The sequence below is a fragment of the Podarcis pityusensis genome, assembly GCF_964106645.2.
Source record: "Podarcis pityusensis genome assembly, chromosome: Z".
NCBI lineage: Eukaryota > Metazoa > Chordata > Lepidosauria > Squamata > Lacertidae > Podarcis > Podarcis pityusensis.
Genome location: NC_138044.1, coordinates 1,334,985 through 1,352,732, shown reverse-complemented (window position 1 = coordinate 1,352,732; position 17,748 = coordinate 1,334,985). Strand labels below are relative to the sequence as shown.

General features: G+C 44.2%; 1 protein-coding gene and 1 long non-coding RNA gene across 10 annotated transcripts in view; one reads left to right on the top strand and one right to left on the bottom strand.

Moving 5' to 3' along the window:
* DENND1A (DENN domain containing 1A) overlaps nt 1-17,748 on the bottom strand; it is a 270,241-nt gene that overhangs the window by 58,038 nt on the left and 194,455 nt on the right. For all 9 annotated transcript variants that reach the window (XM_080990837.1, XM_080990841.1, XM_080990839.1 and 6 more), the window contains one exon: nt 14,751-14,876. In XM_080990837.1, the coding sequence (XP_080846963.1) occupies nt 14,751-14,876 (126 nt within the window). The remainder of the gene's footprint in view (nt 1-14,750; nt 14,877-17,748) is intronic.
* On the top strand, nt 6,113-9,783 carry LOC308468156. The gene is made up of 2 exons (XR_013981499.1): nt 6,113-6,682; nt 9,638-9,783. It is a non-coding gene; the product is annotated as an uncharacterized lncRNA (long non-coding RNA).

Sequence of the window (17,748 nt, the reverse complement as noted above, 5' to 3'; positions counted from 1 at the left end):
CCTCCTGATTCTGGGAGACAGTGGGGCAGGAGAAGCTGGAGAAGTACTCAGTCCCTTCACTTGCTTGACCTGTCTCTTCCTCCTCTTTTTCTGTGCCATCCTGTGCTCCACCTTCCAGGTATGAACCTTCCCCTGTGTCTGACTCTAGCCTCCTGGCTGGTACAGTTCCCCACGAATCACTCGCCCCCTCTCCTGAATCAGACTCCCCCCCTTTCCTGAGTGCACACTCATCGGCGTCCTGCCAGTCCCTGCAATAATCTTGGGACACAGCTGTAAGGGTTTCTGTGGCCTCCCCCATGTCCCCAAGCTCACTGACTTATTGTTCATCATTACCATTATTCAGATGTTTTCACGGGCAACTCCAAAAGTGACCTCTTTACCCAAACTTCCAACCTTATGTGATTAGTCAAATTTCTCACACCCATCAAGTTGTGTTGACTTTGGACCACAAAAGCAACCTTGACTTGGGCTTTGAGAACAGAAAGCAAGTTTCCAACTTCCTCCTGTGGCTCCGAAAGTCCAGGAAGGAAAGAGTAATTTGTGACCACAAGGATGGCTCCAGCGTTTCTCTTTTCTTCCAACACCTCTGCACAAAGCAACAGAAATAGTTACAGCACTACAGGGAGTTGAACCTTGTTAACACTAATGCAAGAATATAGGCTATACTGTATTCATCTAATTCAGATTGAGAGAGGGAGGACATCAGCTCCATGGAGACCAGAATACTTGTTGGAAAAACTCATTCTGTAGCTAATCTTTGAAAAAGAACTACAAAGAGTGGTGCTGATTTGAGAAACAGATCAAGAATTAAGCCTTCAGAAAGGTCAGTCTTTGCTGGCTGTGTGCATGCAGTCGGATACTTCCCACATCCAGACACTCCACAAAAGGCTACAGCACTTCATGTACTGTGAAATCTTTCACTTTTACCATTATGCGTATTCAAAGCCTCACAGAATGTCTGAATTTTGTTTTTGTTGCCGATTCCACAAGACACACAATTCTGATCAGGCAAAACTTCTTTTACCTGGTTTACCTGTGTCTACCCCGCATAAAAAATGCTCCAGGTGGCATTCACTAGAACTGGCTGCAGCAAAAGTTAATACATAGAGTTACACACCACCCCAATATCTCTGAGCAGCGAGAGACTCTGGGGAGCTCAAGCCCTTTACCCAGGTTTCAGGTTCCTCAGAATGAAAGTCAGTGGAGATTGTGGTGTGTTTAGGACCATCTATGTAGAGGCCATTAAGAGAGATACCTGCAATGCACAGGAGGAGGACTCTGCCTTCTGAAATATTTTCAGGAACTACAACTGGCAGCTATCAGACAGCAATGAGAGATCAGTCCACGGGAACAAGTGAGACCAGTTCTGAACTCCATTAGGTCCCAGTTAGCTTCCAGGCGCCGTTCAAAGGCCTTGTGCTTACATTTGGTCAAGGGTGTCTGATGGACTGCTTCCTGGCATACGTTTCAAACTCATATGTTAAATTCCTCCTCAGAGACCCTGCTCCAAGTTCCCCTGGTGTCTAAAACAAGAGAAGGCATTATCTAGGAGAGAACTTGTTCTACAGCGGTGCCTAAAGTGAAAGCTTCCTCCTTTTGTTCCTGACATTCCAATGAGCGCATGGTTGTCCCAATCATTACTTTGACAATGATGATCTTTGCTTCTTCCAGTACACTGACATTAGTTCGTCTGTCTTCCCAAGAGATGTGTAAAAATTTTCAGAGACACCGTTGATGGAATCTTTTGAGGATTTGGAGATGGCGTTTATAAGTGGTCCATGTTTCACAAGTGTAAAGTTAGTAGTTCCCTGTGAATGTCCCAGTCCTCAAACACTCTGCGCTTCAATCGGGAGAAAGCTGCACTCACAGAGCTCAGGTGATGCTGGATTTCAGGATCAATGTCGGCCCTTGTGGAAATATAACTGCTGAGGTAGGAAAAGTGATCAACACTTTCCAATGTTACACCATTAAGTTGGATTTGTGGCACTGCAGAGGGGTTGATTTGTGCTTGTTGGTTAAGTACTTTGATTTTTTTTAGATATTGAGTGATAGACCAAGCTTTTCATAAGCTTCTGTGAAGATATTTAGGATGGCTTGGAAGTCATCCTCTGAGCGTGCACACACTACGTTGTCATCAGCATACTGAAGCTCTATGGTGGAAGTTATGGTAACCTTTCAGCCTACTCAGATGAAAGAGCTTTCCGTCTGTTTGATATATGATTTCCACCCTGGTGGGGAGTTTCCCTTCGACAATATGTAGGATCATGGCCATGTACATAATAAATAGAACTGGATCGGTAACACATCCCTGTTTAACACCTGATCCCACTGTGAATGGTTTACTTTGAGAGCTGTGAAAAAGGCAAATTCCATGCTAGGGATCATTAGGAAAGGAACTGAAAATAAAACTGCCGATATCATAATGATGTTATGCAAATGTATGGTGGGACCCTATTTGGAATACTGTGTATAGTTCTGGTTGCCTCATCCAAAAAAGGATATTGTAGAGTTGGAAAAGGTTCAGAAAAAATAGGCAAACAGAATGACTGTGGAGATGCAGCAACTCGTCTATGATGAAAGATTTGGGACTTTTTAGTTTAGAGAAAAGATAAGAGGTGATATGATAGAAGTTTATAAAAATATTCATAGCACAGATAAAGTGGGTAGAGAAAGCTTTTTCTCCCTCTTCCATAATACTCGAACCCATGCTCATTCAAAGGAAATGAATGTTGCAAGATTTATGACAGATAAAAGAAAGTCCTTCTTCACACACCGCACACAAACTACGGAACTTGGTTCCATGGGAGGCAGTGAGGGCTACCAACTTGGATGGCTTTAAAAGGGGATAAGACAAATTCATGGAGAGAGAGGATCTTCAATGGCGACTGGCATGCTCTGCCTCCTCCAGTTTCTGGGAATCGCTGGTCGGTAGAGTGCTGCTGTGCACGTGTCCTGGTTGCGGGGCTGCCACCAGCTTCTGGGTGGCCACTGTGAGAACAGAAGGCTTGATTACACAAACCATTGGCTGCCACAGGCTTATGTTCTTATGTACTCACCCATACTTTTAAATTTCATAGCTGCTTAGCCCTCTCTCAAGCACACACATCTGCCACTTGATCTCAAAATTGCAACATTTCAAGACAAAGAAGGTTATTTACATCTTGAAAACATGGATGGGCATGGAGTGGATGATAGCATAGCTGGGGTTGCGCAAGACTCTCAGAAACAAGGTCAACGGTAATTGTTGCAATATATCCTGCAAAGGAAAGGGCAAAGGAAGAGAGATTGGAGCCAGAACACAAGGAGACATTAGCACGAGGCAACACAGGGCCCGAGGGTGGAGCAAATGGACAAATGAAAGAATTAGCAGGGCAGCTGGAAAAGGTTTGGTGATCTGCTTGGGGTAAAACACAGAAATGTCATAGCATCACAGAACTGTAGAGTTGCAATGGACTCCAAGTGCCATCTAGTCCAACCTCCCTGCAATGCACCCAACCTCTGTTTGAAAACCTCCAGTGAAACAGAGTCCACCTCCCTCCAATGGAGACAGCTGCCCTGTCAAACAGCTCTTACTGTCAGAAAGTTCAAACACAGAAAATTTCTACAGAAGCTTTAGTGGCAACAAGAACAAAATGGGATGCATTGCTTAACTTGTTCCCAGCAGAAGCCATAGATAATACTGAGTTAGGAGCTGTGTAATGGGATGGGGTGGGGGAGTGGAACTCTCTTCAATGCAGCAATAGGTCTCTCCTCTCTCACGACGGAGAGCAAGGAGACGGGTGCTTGAAATTTCCTGCTGAACATTCACAGTGCTTAAACCCCTGTTTTGCTGAATTGTTTGTCTTTCAAACTCTTGAAAAGGTGGAGCATCTGGAACAAAAAACCACTAAGGATTAGTCAGCCGGTGACTCTGTAGTTCCATTTTTCCGTCCACTATCCTTGTTGACCTTGGGCGTTCCAGGAGATGCAACCAAAAGGGAAGCCAGGATGGTCATGGGAAGAAAAGTGAACACTGAGATGAGGAGTGCAGGGTTCAAGTCATGTGCAGAATTCCCTTGCAAGACCTGCAAGGCAAGAAATTTATGGAAACTGGTTTTATAGGATTGCTGCAAAGACAAAGAGCAGGTCTCAGCAGTGCATGAAAGCAAGTGTTTTAGGGTACATGTTGGTTGCCCCCACTACGCATGTTTGCTGCAGGACACACAATTTGCCATGAAAACTGTGAAGTAACTCTGGTTCCCTGTAGTTTCATTCCTGCCCCACCCCCCAATGGCAACCATGTCAAAATGGCTGTACCAGTCACACTATAAAGCATAAACAAGCCCCTGGTTTTTGCATTTTATGTTCCTGCTGCCTTAAAGAAAAGAAAACCACTTCAAATTACATTTATTATTTATACATTTTTAGAGTTGTCATCCTTTTATATAAGGTTTCTTTTTATATCATCCTTTAACTGTTTTCCCCAGGAATTGCTTTTCATTGGATATTAACTCCAAAATCCTTTCACAATTCTTGCCATCTCCTGAACAAATCAGTAAAAGACTTAAACCCACTTCAATATGTATATAGTTTTGCCTAACAATGCACACTAATTGTATCTCTTTAATAGGAAATATGTTTATTAATAAAATCCTGTTTGTCTTTATTACCAATGATGGGAGTTCAAAGCAGAGAAACAAACATCTAAACATCAAGGAGGTGTCAGAGGTAAACGAAGGGAGGCCAAGTGAAGCGCATGTGATGCGCTAATTGTATTCCAAAAAAAAAAAAAAAAGAGGATTAATGGAGGGAAGACAGAAATGGAGCTCCCAATTACCACAGAAGTGTCTATTTCACAATGCACTTCCTGTGACTTGAGAAAGACATTTTTGCACCCATTGGAATTTCGAAGAAAGCGGCTTCCCAGCTGTTATGTGCATAAATCTCTCATGCTGTACATACACAGCTTATTTAAATAGCAAGAAAAAGTTACCATTTACAAAATGTATATTTCAGTCATAGCACACATGCACACACACACAAAATCTGTCAGTTTGTGAGGAAAAGTGCAGAAGAGAAAGCAACACATTCAGTTAGGTCTCTCCCCCCCCCCCCCCGCGCTAGATTAAAGCAGCTGCTTTGAGGAGCGTGATCCAGCCAATCCGTCCACAGCGAAGCTCACACTCCCAGCCCTTTGCTAAAACTCAGGGGCACAGCAGCTCTTGAAGGCTCCACCCACCACTGGGCGGCCAGGAGGACCCCCATGTTTCCTGGTTGAGGTGGGGAGACTCGTTTCTTACACCACAAGGTGCTTGTTTTTTTCTTTGCCTCATTTCTGTTGAGAGGGATTTACTCAAGGGCTTCATCAAAAATTCCAGTGCAATGCACAATTCATTATATGGTCATAGATCCAAAAACATATCTACACCTACAACTATCTATCCATGGCCATATTAATTCAACCAACTCTTTTTTCCTTTAGGGAATATTGCTAATTTAACATATTCTGTTGATCTGAATTGGCAGATTACTACAGTGAATAGCTGCAACTGACTTGAATTATGCCGGGTCAAACTGATGCAGGGTCCGACCACTTGTCAAACCAGTGATCCTGCGCCCTGCCAGCAACAGGCTTCTGTTTCATTTTGCTGCGACCCCTCCACAGCTGCTGCAAATAACTAGGTAAGAAGACAAGAAGTGCTTTGCTGGATCAGGTCCATGGCCCCTATTGCCCAGCATCCTGTTCTCACAGGGGCTGACCAGATGGGAAACCAGCAAGCAGGATTTGAGCACAACAGCATTTCCGCAAGTGTGATTGCCAACAAGTGGTATTCAGGAGCCAGACTGCTGTAGAGGCAGAGCACAGCCATCGTGGTTCGTGGCCTTTGATAGCCTTGTCCTTTGATGGTCTAAGACAAACCACCACCGCTTAGCTCCAGCTTGTCCATTGGCAACGTCAAAGGCAGAAAGACAGGAAGTCAGGTGAGGGAGTCAAGGCAGAATAATTTATCAGCTGAACACTTAAATTCCCTCTTCACTCATGCTAAAATATTACACTGCCACTTCCCGCTCTCCAAATCCTTCTTCAGTAAAGGGGAGATTTAAAGAGGCTTTCAAATGGTTATTACTTTACTTCCAAGGCATCTTCCCAGAAGGCAAACATCATCAGTCCCGCCACAAAAAAAGGCTGGGGATTTTTTTTTTAAGTGTCCTCAAATAAAATTCAGAAGGCAGCAGTAAACTTCTTCCATGCCATCTTGTTCTCAGGTGTGGTAGGGCTGTGCCCAGTTTTTAATGTTGGGGTTAATTGATTCAGAGTTAATAAACGCAGCCTACTTCTGAATTCAGAGCCCCTGTCACAAAGCTCCACCCACAGACACACCAAGGGAGCAGTGAAAAGGAATCAACCCTTCAAGGGCGGATTAATACAACCACAAGCAAAACCTCCCGAGGCTGGAAGGGGGCCCCTTGCTGGGCTGAGGCATATGGAAAGTTCAGCGCCAATTGAATGTCTCAATGACAGCTGACACTCCACCATGCTCCAGCGGCTGCAGGAATATTTCCTCCGATTACAGGCACTGGGAGATGCTTCCTCGTAGGAAGAAGGAACTAATGGGAAGGGGCCTTATATTTCTCTTTCTCCCAGTCGTGAAAGCGAAGCTGAATGGAGTGGAGGAGTGCCTGGCAAATTCCACCCTGCTCAGTGAGTATTTATTCAGGCTTTACATTTTATCCAACCTAACGGCTTGAAACCATAAAGCGTTCTCACTTTAAAAATACAAACATGATTCAGATAAGCAGCTTCACACATCGTCACCATCATTATCTATACAGTTTATACACTGTTTGGTTGTATGAAAACTCAACAATCTCAAAGAGGTTTACAACATACTGTATATAATATACTAAAATTCATTTCTCTCTATTGTCCTGATTCCAGCAACTGAAAAGCTGCCCCAAACCTAAATGTAATTTCTAGAAGATGCTCAAAGCTCCACCCACGTCTCACGTAGCACCTAGTCTAAGCCCTCAGATTTATGAATCAGTCCCCTTACAAAATCCATTGAAGCTGAAGTGTGTCGCCAGATTCATTGAAAAAAATCTGGTAACTTTAACCTAGTCCCACCACTGTGGAGTCCTTGCCAAAATGAGCACTTCGACAAAGTCAGGTGGTTCACGTAACCCAGCACTGTGTACCCTGAACAACATAGCAGAATTCGGGCCGTTCTGCTGCCCATAATCCTTCCACTGGTGATGCCAGGAATGGAACCAATGCAAGCCAAGCCTTTGCCCCACCGCTGAGCCTGCTCTTGGCCAATCTGAGATGGGACACTGCCATCAAAGCCCCACAGACATTTACATCATTGCAGACTACAGTTAGCGATACCTCAATGACCCTTGAAGCCAATTCCAGGTCTGATTATTCGTTTGCTTTTAAAAAAACATATTTATGCCTTAACTATGCTAAAAGTCTAAGGTAGCTAACAAAATCGAAATCGCAAAGATACATGAAACACAGTAAATCAGTCACAGGATAAAACCTAAGAGACAGATGGTCAAAACCCAAAGACTTCCCCCAAAAGAAAAATCCTTCCTGTCAGCCAAAAGCCAACAAAAAGGGGACAGAACATTGTTCTCTTCGGACAGAGTTCCGCAGCCTAGGTGTGTGACTAGAGATAAGGCCCTCTTTCTGTGTCCCACACACAGTGGAACCTTGGGTTGCGGACGTAATCCGTGACGGAGGCACATCCACAACCCGCAGCGTTTGCATCCTGAAGTGCCGCATCTGCGCAGGCGCAATTTGGAGCTTCTGCGCATGCGGCAAAACCCGGAAGTAACCCGTTCCGGTACTTCCGGGTTTCTAGCAGTCCACAACCTGAAAACACGTAATCTGAAGTGTCCGTAATATGAAGTATGACTGTACACAGACAGAGGTAGGTGAGGCACAGGAGAGGCCCTCTGCTGATAACCTTTGTTTGACTTGATTTCTCGACAGAAAGCACAGACTATCCACTAGTGTGGTGTCAAATTTGTATATATTAAAGCTCTAAAACAAGACAGAAATGCTTTAGGGAATTTGCTAATAAACAGGTTAGACATTTTGTTAAGGGACAGACTTCACCAACATGTGGGAATGCTTGGTTGCCAGCCAGCCCTCCATGGCAATCCATGACACCGCAGAACAGCCTCTCCCCAGAGCCCACACTGGGTTGCCCCCGTCTCCCACTCACATGCATCCACTGGTAATTCAGTTGGCTTTTGTGCATCGCAAGTCTGTTTTGAATCTTTGTGAAATCCACAGTGAAAGCCACACCCACGGCAAAGACATGCAACGGCTTCAGCAGCATGTTCGCCACAGGCCTTGGCAGGCCTCTCGGACCAGGCCTCCGCTTCCTCATCACTGCCCCACAGCCCTACATTGCATTATCTGCTATCAGTGACCCCTGACAGCTCTGACTTCGCTACCCCATTTGCTTATGATGTGACACAGCAGAAGCTTTAAAGGGGCTCAGTTGCAACGCAGGTTTACCTCTCCCACTGATTTTTAAACAGAACAAAGATACTGTGTTTTCCGTAAAGACACAAGACTTTTGATGCAACTAAAGTCAATAAATGTTAAGAAAAGGTAGAGGATTAGAGAATGGCTCTGGGGCTGAGGCTACTGCACAGGACTAATAGTAACTCAACGACTTAGATCTCTAGGGGACCTAAAACCACAAAGAGCTACTTATGAGAAATGGCTTTCTCTTCCACTGAGAAATTTTACAACAATCAAGCAGTATGAACATTTTTCTAAATAAATAGAATAACGAATCTCCAGAAAATCTGCACAGATTTTCCTAGTGCAGATGTTTCCTCCATGTCCATTTCTTCTTCCTTACAGAGCACAGAGTAGCTTCTAGGGTAGCTTTGAAAGGACCATCCAGCCTGCTGTCAACTAGAGCAGGTATCTTCAAGCTTTTCAAAACCAGGGCCCAACTTTAGCCCAAACATGCATCTGGGGGCCCATTTTTTAATCATTTATGGTATATTTACAAGGCACTAATGTTCCTACTGTGGCCCACCTTGGATCAGGGTCCAACTCACTGATTGAAGACCAGTGAGCAAGAGGAAGTCCTACTGAATTATTCATCATCTCATTGTCTACTTCAGTGCAGCTAACCTTGCAGTTAGCAACTGCAACCAACATTTGCATTGCATTTGGATAACAATATTTGTGCGCTATCTTGAAGCAATGTTTAAGGAGGACTAAAAATAAAACATGCAATCCTGCTATTCAGCCTTAGCAAATTGGCAATTAGGTTCATCATCAAGGGAAGAGCATGATGTGTGCAGGAGTGGAAAGGCGCATCCACTTCCATGCTCTGACATTTTGCCTTTCATTTCAACCAGTGAAATTTTCAGCTAAATTCAAACTAAATAAAATCCGGAACCATCAAGGGGTCAGCCATAAAGCTTTTAAACAGCACATTGCTGTTATACACCAATGTAAGGTCAGATCAACAAGGGCTAGTAATCATAATCTAACAGAGATTTTATTACAGACGATTTTTGCAAAAATAGATTAAATAAAAGCAAAGTCATAGTTTGTACAAAATGTATTAACTATTTTGTTCATCTTCTCTTTTTAAAATAAATTTATTTATTTGGTTTTCAGATTAAAATTTTACAACCACATATCAAACATACATCACAGAAACAAGATTCCGTGGAATCTCCTGGACTTCCCTCCTCCCCTTTGTGGGTCTGATTGTTAGTCGTTTCCGCCTGCCTCTTTTATAATACAGTAATCCAAATCTTTTATCTCTCCGTTGTGTCCAAAATTCACCTTCAAAATTTTGTTCACCTTCAGGTTTGCCTACTATAACCCACAAATTCAGTTTGATTTTAAATCAAATCTTGTTTTTATTCAAAACTGTTCTTACAGAATAAATGTCCACATCCTCAACGAGACAGCTGTAATGATTTAATAATGGCCAGGCCAAACTGGCTGAAAACGCAGAGCCACATCCATAATCATAAGACAGATTTGTTTATGCATTCATTCATTCCAAAATTTCTTTGTCTACGCTGTCAAAACCATTTTTTTTAATGTCTTACAATATTAAAGCACCCTCAATTAAAACACTCCTATCATGGTACCAATTAGAAGGATCACAGAATCATAGAATCATAGAGTTGGAAGAGACCACAAGGGCCATCGAGTCCAACCCCCTGCCAAGCAGGAAACACCATCAGAGCATGTGTCAGTATTTCCTGTTCTAAGGGACTCTCTGTAACACCTCCTTCGAAACTGGACTTAAACAAATTATGCAAACCCAAGAAGAAAAGATGGAAGTTAAGGGTCCCTTCTTTCTCAACCCCACCCACAGCATAACAAACCACCAAACCCCAAGGGTTTGGCAAATAAAGAAGGTTTGTTTACCTTGACAACCTGGGTTGCAAAATCTGAAGTGACCTTGGCTGGGCCTTATTTTTTTAAGGAAAAAATAGTGGGGGTGGGGGGAGAAAGTGGAGACTTTAGTCTTCTCTTTGGGCAATGCATGCAGCCTTTAGTCTCCTTACGTTATTAGAGCAAGTTATCAGCCCAGGTAGCTAAAAAAACCTACCTGCTGTCTGCCTGAGCGGTGTGAAATCACAAAACTTTTCCAAAAGTGTGAGATCCTCTGATGGAAAGCTTCAACAATGGCACAGAATATTAAGAAGAGGTTTTGGGGGATGAATGCAAGGCCAAATTGGGTAGATATAAAAAATATTTATATATCACTTTTCTGGTGTTCAAGGCAGTTTACAACCAACAATTTAAAATACAGGCAACAGTAAAGCATTAGAAGAATAAAGAGATCAGGACAATAACAGCCGCAGAAAAGCTTCAACCAAATGCTAATCTATTTTTCAAAAGTTTTGCAATGTTTATGAAAAGAAAGTTGAGGCAGCAGGCCTAGCTTTTGTTGGAGTAAGTTTCCATAGCTTTGGAGCAACGATAGTATAAGACCTGCTCTGATATATCAGTGTCCGCAGTTGTTAAAGACAGCACAAAGACAATTAAGCTTCTTGACTGGATCTCAACAGGCGAGCAGGGGGAGATGGTCTTTGAGGGTGCAAAGCTTCCAGAGTCAAAGGCAGACCCTCAAATCGGGCCCACAGGCAACTCAGTAGCCAGCACAAGTGGCATCAAACAGGCTGAAAATGCAGTAGCTGATGCGTCTGTGTCATCTTCAAGGGCAGCCTGACTGCAAGCACATTGCAAATAATCATAGAATAATAGATTTGTAGAGTTGGAAGGGACCCTGGGGGTCATCTAGTCCAACCCCCTGCAATGCAGGAACCACAGCTAAAGCATCCAGGACAGATGGCCATCCAACCTCTGCTTGAAAACCTCCAATGAAACAGAAAAATCACAAAATGGCAGATCAATGCTCCACTTTTTGACCTGTCCATAAAATGGGAATGCCTTCCAGTGAGCTAAGGATGGGGAATGGCACTCCAGGCAGTAACTCCAAACTGCTTCTCCAGAAAATCAGAGAACCTGCATCACTCACAGTCAGGGAGACTCCATCTAACCTGCGACCATTCGGAACCAGTATCACCTGCCTCTGTTCTGCATCCAATTTTAACCCATATTCCAACCTTGCCCGGTTGACTAGGGAAAACCTCACTAGGGGCAGGAAAAGCTGTATGGTAGACAGGCAGAAGAATGAAACAACCTTACACAACATTAGAACGTTTATATACATCTAGCTCAGCTTTGTCTATGCTAAACAGAATCAGTTCTCCAGGGTTCCACACAAGGCTATTTCTGAGTCCTGTGACGTCTGCAATTGGACTCAGTCCCCTGCTCCAGACTGTCTGCATTTCGCAAGAGGGATTCAAGCACATGTTGAAGGTTTAGGTTTGCAAAATTCCAGTGGATTAAAGTTGTGTTGCCCTAACAAATCAACTTATTTAAAACAAAGCAAAACACAAAACCCCACAGAACTCTTGTGGTTAGGAAAGGGATACAGAGAAGTACTGAGAAGTGTGGGGTGATCAAATGATTAATGGAAAGATGGATAAAAGCAGCACAAACAAATCGGAAGAAATGCTCAGCAAGAACTGGATACAGTCTGAACTCTGTGCAAGCAGATCAGGATGCATGCTCAATGAACAAGCCACCCCGAGGAGCCCTTTGAAGCACTGGAAGCAGGGGGAAGCGAAATAAAGGTCTAGGCAGGGATTTGAGGGTCAGGGAGGGAGGGAGGCTGCGAGGAATATTCATGCGGAGATGTAGGAGGGGCACTATATAGGGGCAGGAAGGAAATGGATGGGCAGGTTGAGGGCTGGGGAATTCTGGGGTAGGCTGGGACCCCAAAGCCTCAAATGGGAACCTATGAATTTATTAGCCAAACTTCTGGCTGCAGATCTCTAGCTGCATTTACTTAATTGCCTGATCCCAAAACACACAGACTTGCTCATTTTTTTTTAAAGGAAAAGGTTATGCTTGGCTCTGAACAGCAGCAAGAGCCACGTCTACTGTACAGAGAACTGGACACAGTGCTGCCGCCTCTGGCCACTAGGTGTCACTCTAGGAAAGAGCACCACACATTCCTGGCGGACACTTTGGGGCTGCCCAGTGTCTCCTTCCACCACCAGCGCGCAATAAGGCTATAAATATTTTAATCGCCACACTATTAAGTAATTAAAATGGCTATTTATGAGGAAGAATGCTTGAAATCACTTTTTAACCTTTAACATTTCACAGCTTAGAAAGCAAAGTGCGCAGAGTTGTATTTACGGAGTGGCACTCGCCCGACTTGCCTTCAACCGCGAGGGGCAAAAAATGATTCCTGTCTTATTTTAGGAAAGCTCAGTTCAGACTGCTGGCTTCACTGACCTAGAGAGGGAAAGAGAGCGAGGCGGCCTGCCTTTCCCAAACTGCCACTAAACCCGATTTAAGTTATCATGCAAACTAAGGGCACGATTCACCATGGAGTTCTCCCGCGCAAGCCCCTTTGGGCCCAAGTCCCTCTATCCAAACAGGACACATCTTGCCATGAGCATCCCAGCAAAGTCAACAAGAAGCCTGCGTCCCCTTCCCTACTCCAAGCAAGACCAGAATGCCCTCCTTTCAATGTGTAGAACATCACAGATTCGGGGATAAGGATTTGAAACAGAGGTTCTGCCGTTTCTCTTGCCACAAGCCACTCTGCCCAGGAGCAAATTTTGAGAAGGTGAAGGGTCAGGCAGAGCCTGTTCCAAGCCTTCCTCTGGGGCAGCCTGCCTCCTGAGCAGTGCCTAGTGAGGAGTCCTCCAGGAAGCGGCTATCTGTATTTACCATAAATCTATCTGGCTGGCTAATCCCCACTTACCCCAAACAGTATGGGCACCCACCCTCCTCAAGTTGCCAGGCAACCAGCAGGAGGAGCATCGGGGAACACAAATGAACTGCCTCCAGGAAGGAGAGAGGTTGGTTGCTGCTTGCCATGGATGAGGGAGGTTTAAGAGTTCAGCAGCCTCCGTGTGGCTTGAGCTCCGATTTACATGGCTGGGAATTAAAGCTGCAGCTGGGACTTGAGAAGCATAATGCTTACACCTGACATTTTAATGAGCCATATAGAAACACGCACGCACACACACGAATACATCTGCTCTTATATTCAGTGTCAGAGGTACACTCCACGCTATGCAGGAGGAAAATAAACTCAGAACGTCCTGCTGATTCAACAGCATTTTATTCGAGCAATTAAGAGAAAGGGCGAGAGCGACACGTGCTCCCAGGAGGAATTAAGATAAACCATTTCCTCTTTTTTTGTTGTTTCAGAAGCACAAATAATTTGTTACGTGCTAATGGAGAATCACAGGTGGACCCCAGGCTCTTATTCCGTTCTCTCAAATACTGGATGGGCGATGAGCACTCCGGGATCCATGCAGGCTTGTTTGCGTTGCATGCATTCTGCATGGGTCTCTGATCAATTCCATGAAACCCCATGTGGCTGAAAATGCCTCCTCCCACCACCCTTGCCAAGAGCCCCCCCCCCCACAAAACCCCTCTGTTCTGGAGCCCCTCTGTGGCTGCTTGTTTGTTTGCACTAAGTGCAGTCTGGGGATATTTGCCCTTTGCTCCCCCAGCAGCTATTTTGGAGATTCCTGTTTACTCACTGGGTTCTCCCTCTCACTCTGACACTCTAATACTTACACCCCATCCTTCCGTCCTGCTTGCCGCACCTTCAAGAAAATGCAAAAGCTTTGCCACAGTGGCAGTGAGTGGCCAAACACCAGCTCTACAGCACCACACAACCAGAAATCAGGCATGCACTAGCTATGTTAACTTCTCTACAATTTTTTTTAAACCCTTATTTTAATGATGAAGATTTTATGTGAGTTTGCTTCAATTTGTGGATTTCAGCCATGCTTAATCTATAATTGTATCTGTACACTGCTTGCATTTTTTAACAGGACGCGTATTATACATTTTCTAAATTAAATAATAATAGCAAGAAATAAATATTTGTTCACCCTAGCCTTCCTTATTAATATTACTCCAGCACATAAACCTGCCTTCAGTGGATGTTGCGCAGAATTCCTTTGCTTGTATATTGTTATTATTATCTGATGATGTGTTTTACTGTTTTTGCACACTGCTTCGGATATATTTCTCTGGCAAAAAGCGGTGTGCATACATTTTTGTGTGTTGGTGTGTGAGAGAGTTTTAACCAAAATAAATAAATAACCCAAACCAATGCAACCTGTGGAGAATAGAGCTCTGTGCTAAAGAGCGGCAGGCAACTTACGGGCTCGATCTTCAGAGCATTTCTGTAGCTCCCAAAGAAAGCAGCCTGGGCCTTCAGGAACGCCCTGGCCACACCATCGCCTGTGGTCATGGAGACTTTCTTCAACCTGCTCTTCAATGCAGAGACCTGGAAGCACATGGGCCACAAGGAGGGTTTATTTTCAAGAAACACAAGCTGAGAGACTGCACATACTAGCAAGGCGGCGAAGGGACACTGATGGTGGGGGTGGCCATGGTCAGAGAGAGGAAGGGAACTGCGCCGCTAGAAATATGCTTCACATTCATTAGCTTTTATCTCAATACTGAAGGAAAGATAATGCCTTCTATCACATAATATTAATGGCAAAAATAATTATTATTTATAAAGAGCAACAGTTCTCATTGCTGGCTCTGCTCCACTCTTGATTAAAAGGGACAGGAGATCAGGACTGGAGAAGAATCGCGGCTGTCAGCACAGGAGAGACTGGGCTGGGCCAGGGAAGAGACACAAACCCTCCCTGACTATTAAGATCACCACCAAGGACTCTGCTTCACAAACTTTTGACCACTGTGAGTCAGGATCAGGTCCTTTACTGCCGTGGCCCTAAGGCTTTGGAATGACGTCCTCAAAAGGAATCACAGAGTCCATCCATTTGAGGAAAGGAGAAGTGTAGGAGGCCTCTCAGGGGAGAGCATTTGGCGTCCATCTTAAATGTACCGGTAACTAAGTCCTACTGAAGTCAGTGGGATTTACCTCTGAGTAAACACATTCAGGATTGCACTATTAGCCAGTTAATGAAAGCTGTCACCAATGGAGCAAAATGGAACAAATTTGCTCTTCTGGGAATGCATAGTGGGAATTTTTTTAAAAAAATCATAGTTAACTTTATGCTGTGTGTGTTTAAAGTTTTTAAATAGCTGTAAATCACCTCAGGCTTGGACAGAGGTGAGGAAACAAAATTTTAAATGAATGAATGAAGCGCTTTACAATTCCTAAGTTACTGATCCTCACAACATCTTGCAAAGTATTTTTAGCAGAGGTAAGAGAGTTTTGCCCATTGCAAATATTGAGGGAGAGGGGGAAATTCCTGGTTGCGACGAATGAATTATAAAGGAAAGCCTTTCTTTAAAAGGCAGGGGGTATTATCCTGCTCCACCATGAAAGATAAAGTGCAATGCTCATTGACAACGACAACATCTTCATCCTTGGAAGCAGCTCTTTACTTCCTCACTTCTCAAAGACTCTCCCTACCTGTGCATCAGATTATTCCTCACTTAACCTTCACTGCCCTTTCTCTTTCATCCTGGAGGTGTTTAATTGCCTCCAATTCACAGAGCTGCACTTCAGGTGAACACAGACCTAACAGTCTCATTACCATTTACACAAAGAAGTACTCCATGATGGTAACTGAGCAATATCAACTTGCACACCTTCCTACACTGACAAATTCTCAAAATTAACACAAGCGTTCAAGGTTACCTGAATCATGTGCCTTTGGTGTTCCAGGTACAAACCAGAGGTTCCTGTTCATTCATTATCGTGCTCTATGCTCTAGCTAAAATAGTCGGGCTAGATGATTTAAATGTCTTTTTTGGCATTTAGATATCTACATAGTGTAGCTGAGAGAAAGTAGTTATCTTCTTTCTAATGTAATCAAGGATTACATTTTGTATTTTGTATATTAATGCACACTTTTGTAATTGCCTCACTGAGCCCCAGCTTCACTCATAGAGCACCCCCCCCCCAGTAAATGGCCACTGACTTTATACTGTTTTCTTAAAAAAACAGCAACACTGTGCCTTTGAACATCTGCAACCATTACAAAGGTGGTGACTGCACATTTGGGGCATTCCGGATTGAGACCGGAAGTGTTCCCACCAATGGAAAAAACTGCTCTCCTACCTGTTCCTCCTTCGTGCAACTGAGTTACGCAGCTGAAGCACAGAAGTAGATTAAAGGATGGAAGACCTGGGAGAGGCTGCACGGGCAGAGGGGGCAGGCTTTGCAGAGAGAACTTCTGTGTCTTAACAACTGAGTTCCTCAAGATCTGCATGGCTGTAGCCATGGCTGTAGCACACTGGCCATTTACAAATAACAGAAGATGAGGAGGATGAGAAGGATGTTTAGGATTCTGGGGGTCAACTCTACAGGCTGTGCTCCCTTCTTTGGCTATGTGGTAAGAGGTTTGGGGGAACTACAGCTGGCCCCAGGGGTTTACTAGCTCCAATACTGAACACAAGCCACCTCCTGCCACTCTCTATCATAAGGTGCTAGATTGCGGTTTCAATTAATGCCAACCGCTGAACAGGTCAACTGGCAAAATCCTCTCCCGATCCAACTGGAGCAGAGGGTTCTCCCAAAGCTTTGAAGCACAGCAGGAACTAGCATTCTGCCTTACCAGGGAGGAGGACTTCAGCTGAACTCATGAAGGTGCCTCTGAACATAAGGCAACACCACAAAGAGTAGCAGGGGCTTATCTTGATTAGCCATGAGGCATGTCAGGGGTGGCTACAATGAAGATGTGCACCATTTAAGTTAGTAGAAAGGGGGGAAAGACAAAGAAGTAGAAGGGACTTCTTTCTCTCACATATACCTGCCTGAATTGGACCTGAGTGCCTGGCCATGACCTAAATGTCCCCTTTCCCCAAGAGGTTCGAGGGTGGCAGCACAATAATAAGGCCTTTTCTGTGGTGGCTCCCCATTTGTGGAATGCTCTCCCCAAAGAGGCTCTCCTGGCACCAACATTACATGGCTTTAGATCCCTCTTACCTAAGCCTTTGACTATTAAACCATCTATGGCCTTTTAAAATGTGTGGGTACTGTTATGAGTTTTTTCTGTGATTTTTAAAATTGTCTTTTATTACCATATTTTTTGCTCTATAAGACTCACATTTTCCCTCCTAAAAAGTAAGGGGAAATGTGTGTGCGTCCTATGGAGCGAATGCAGGCTGCGCAGCTATCACAGAAGCCAGAACAGCAAGAGGGATTGCTGCTTTCGCTGCACAGCGATCCCTCTTGT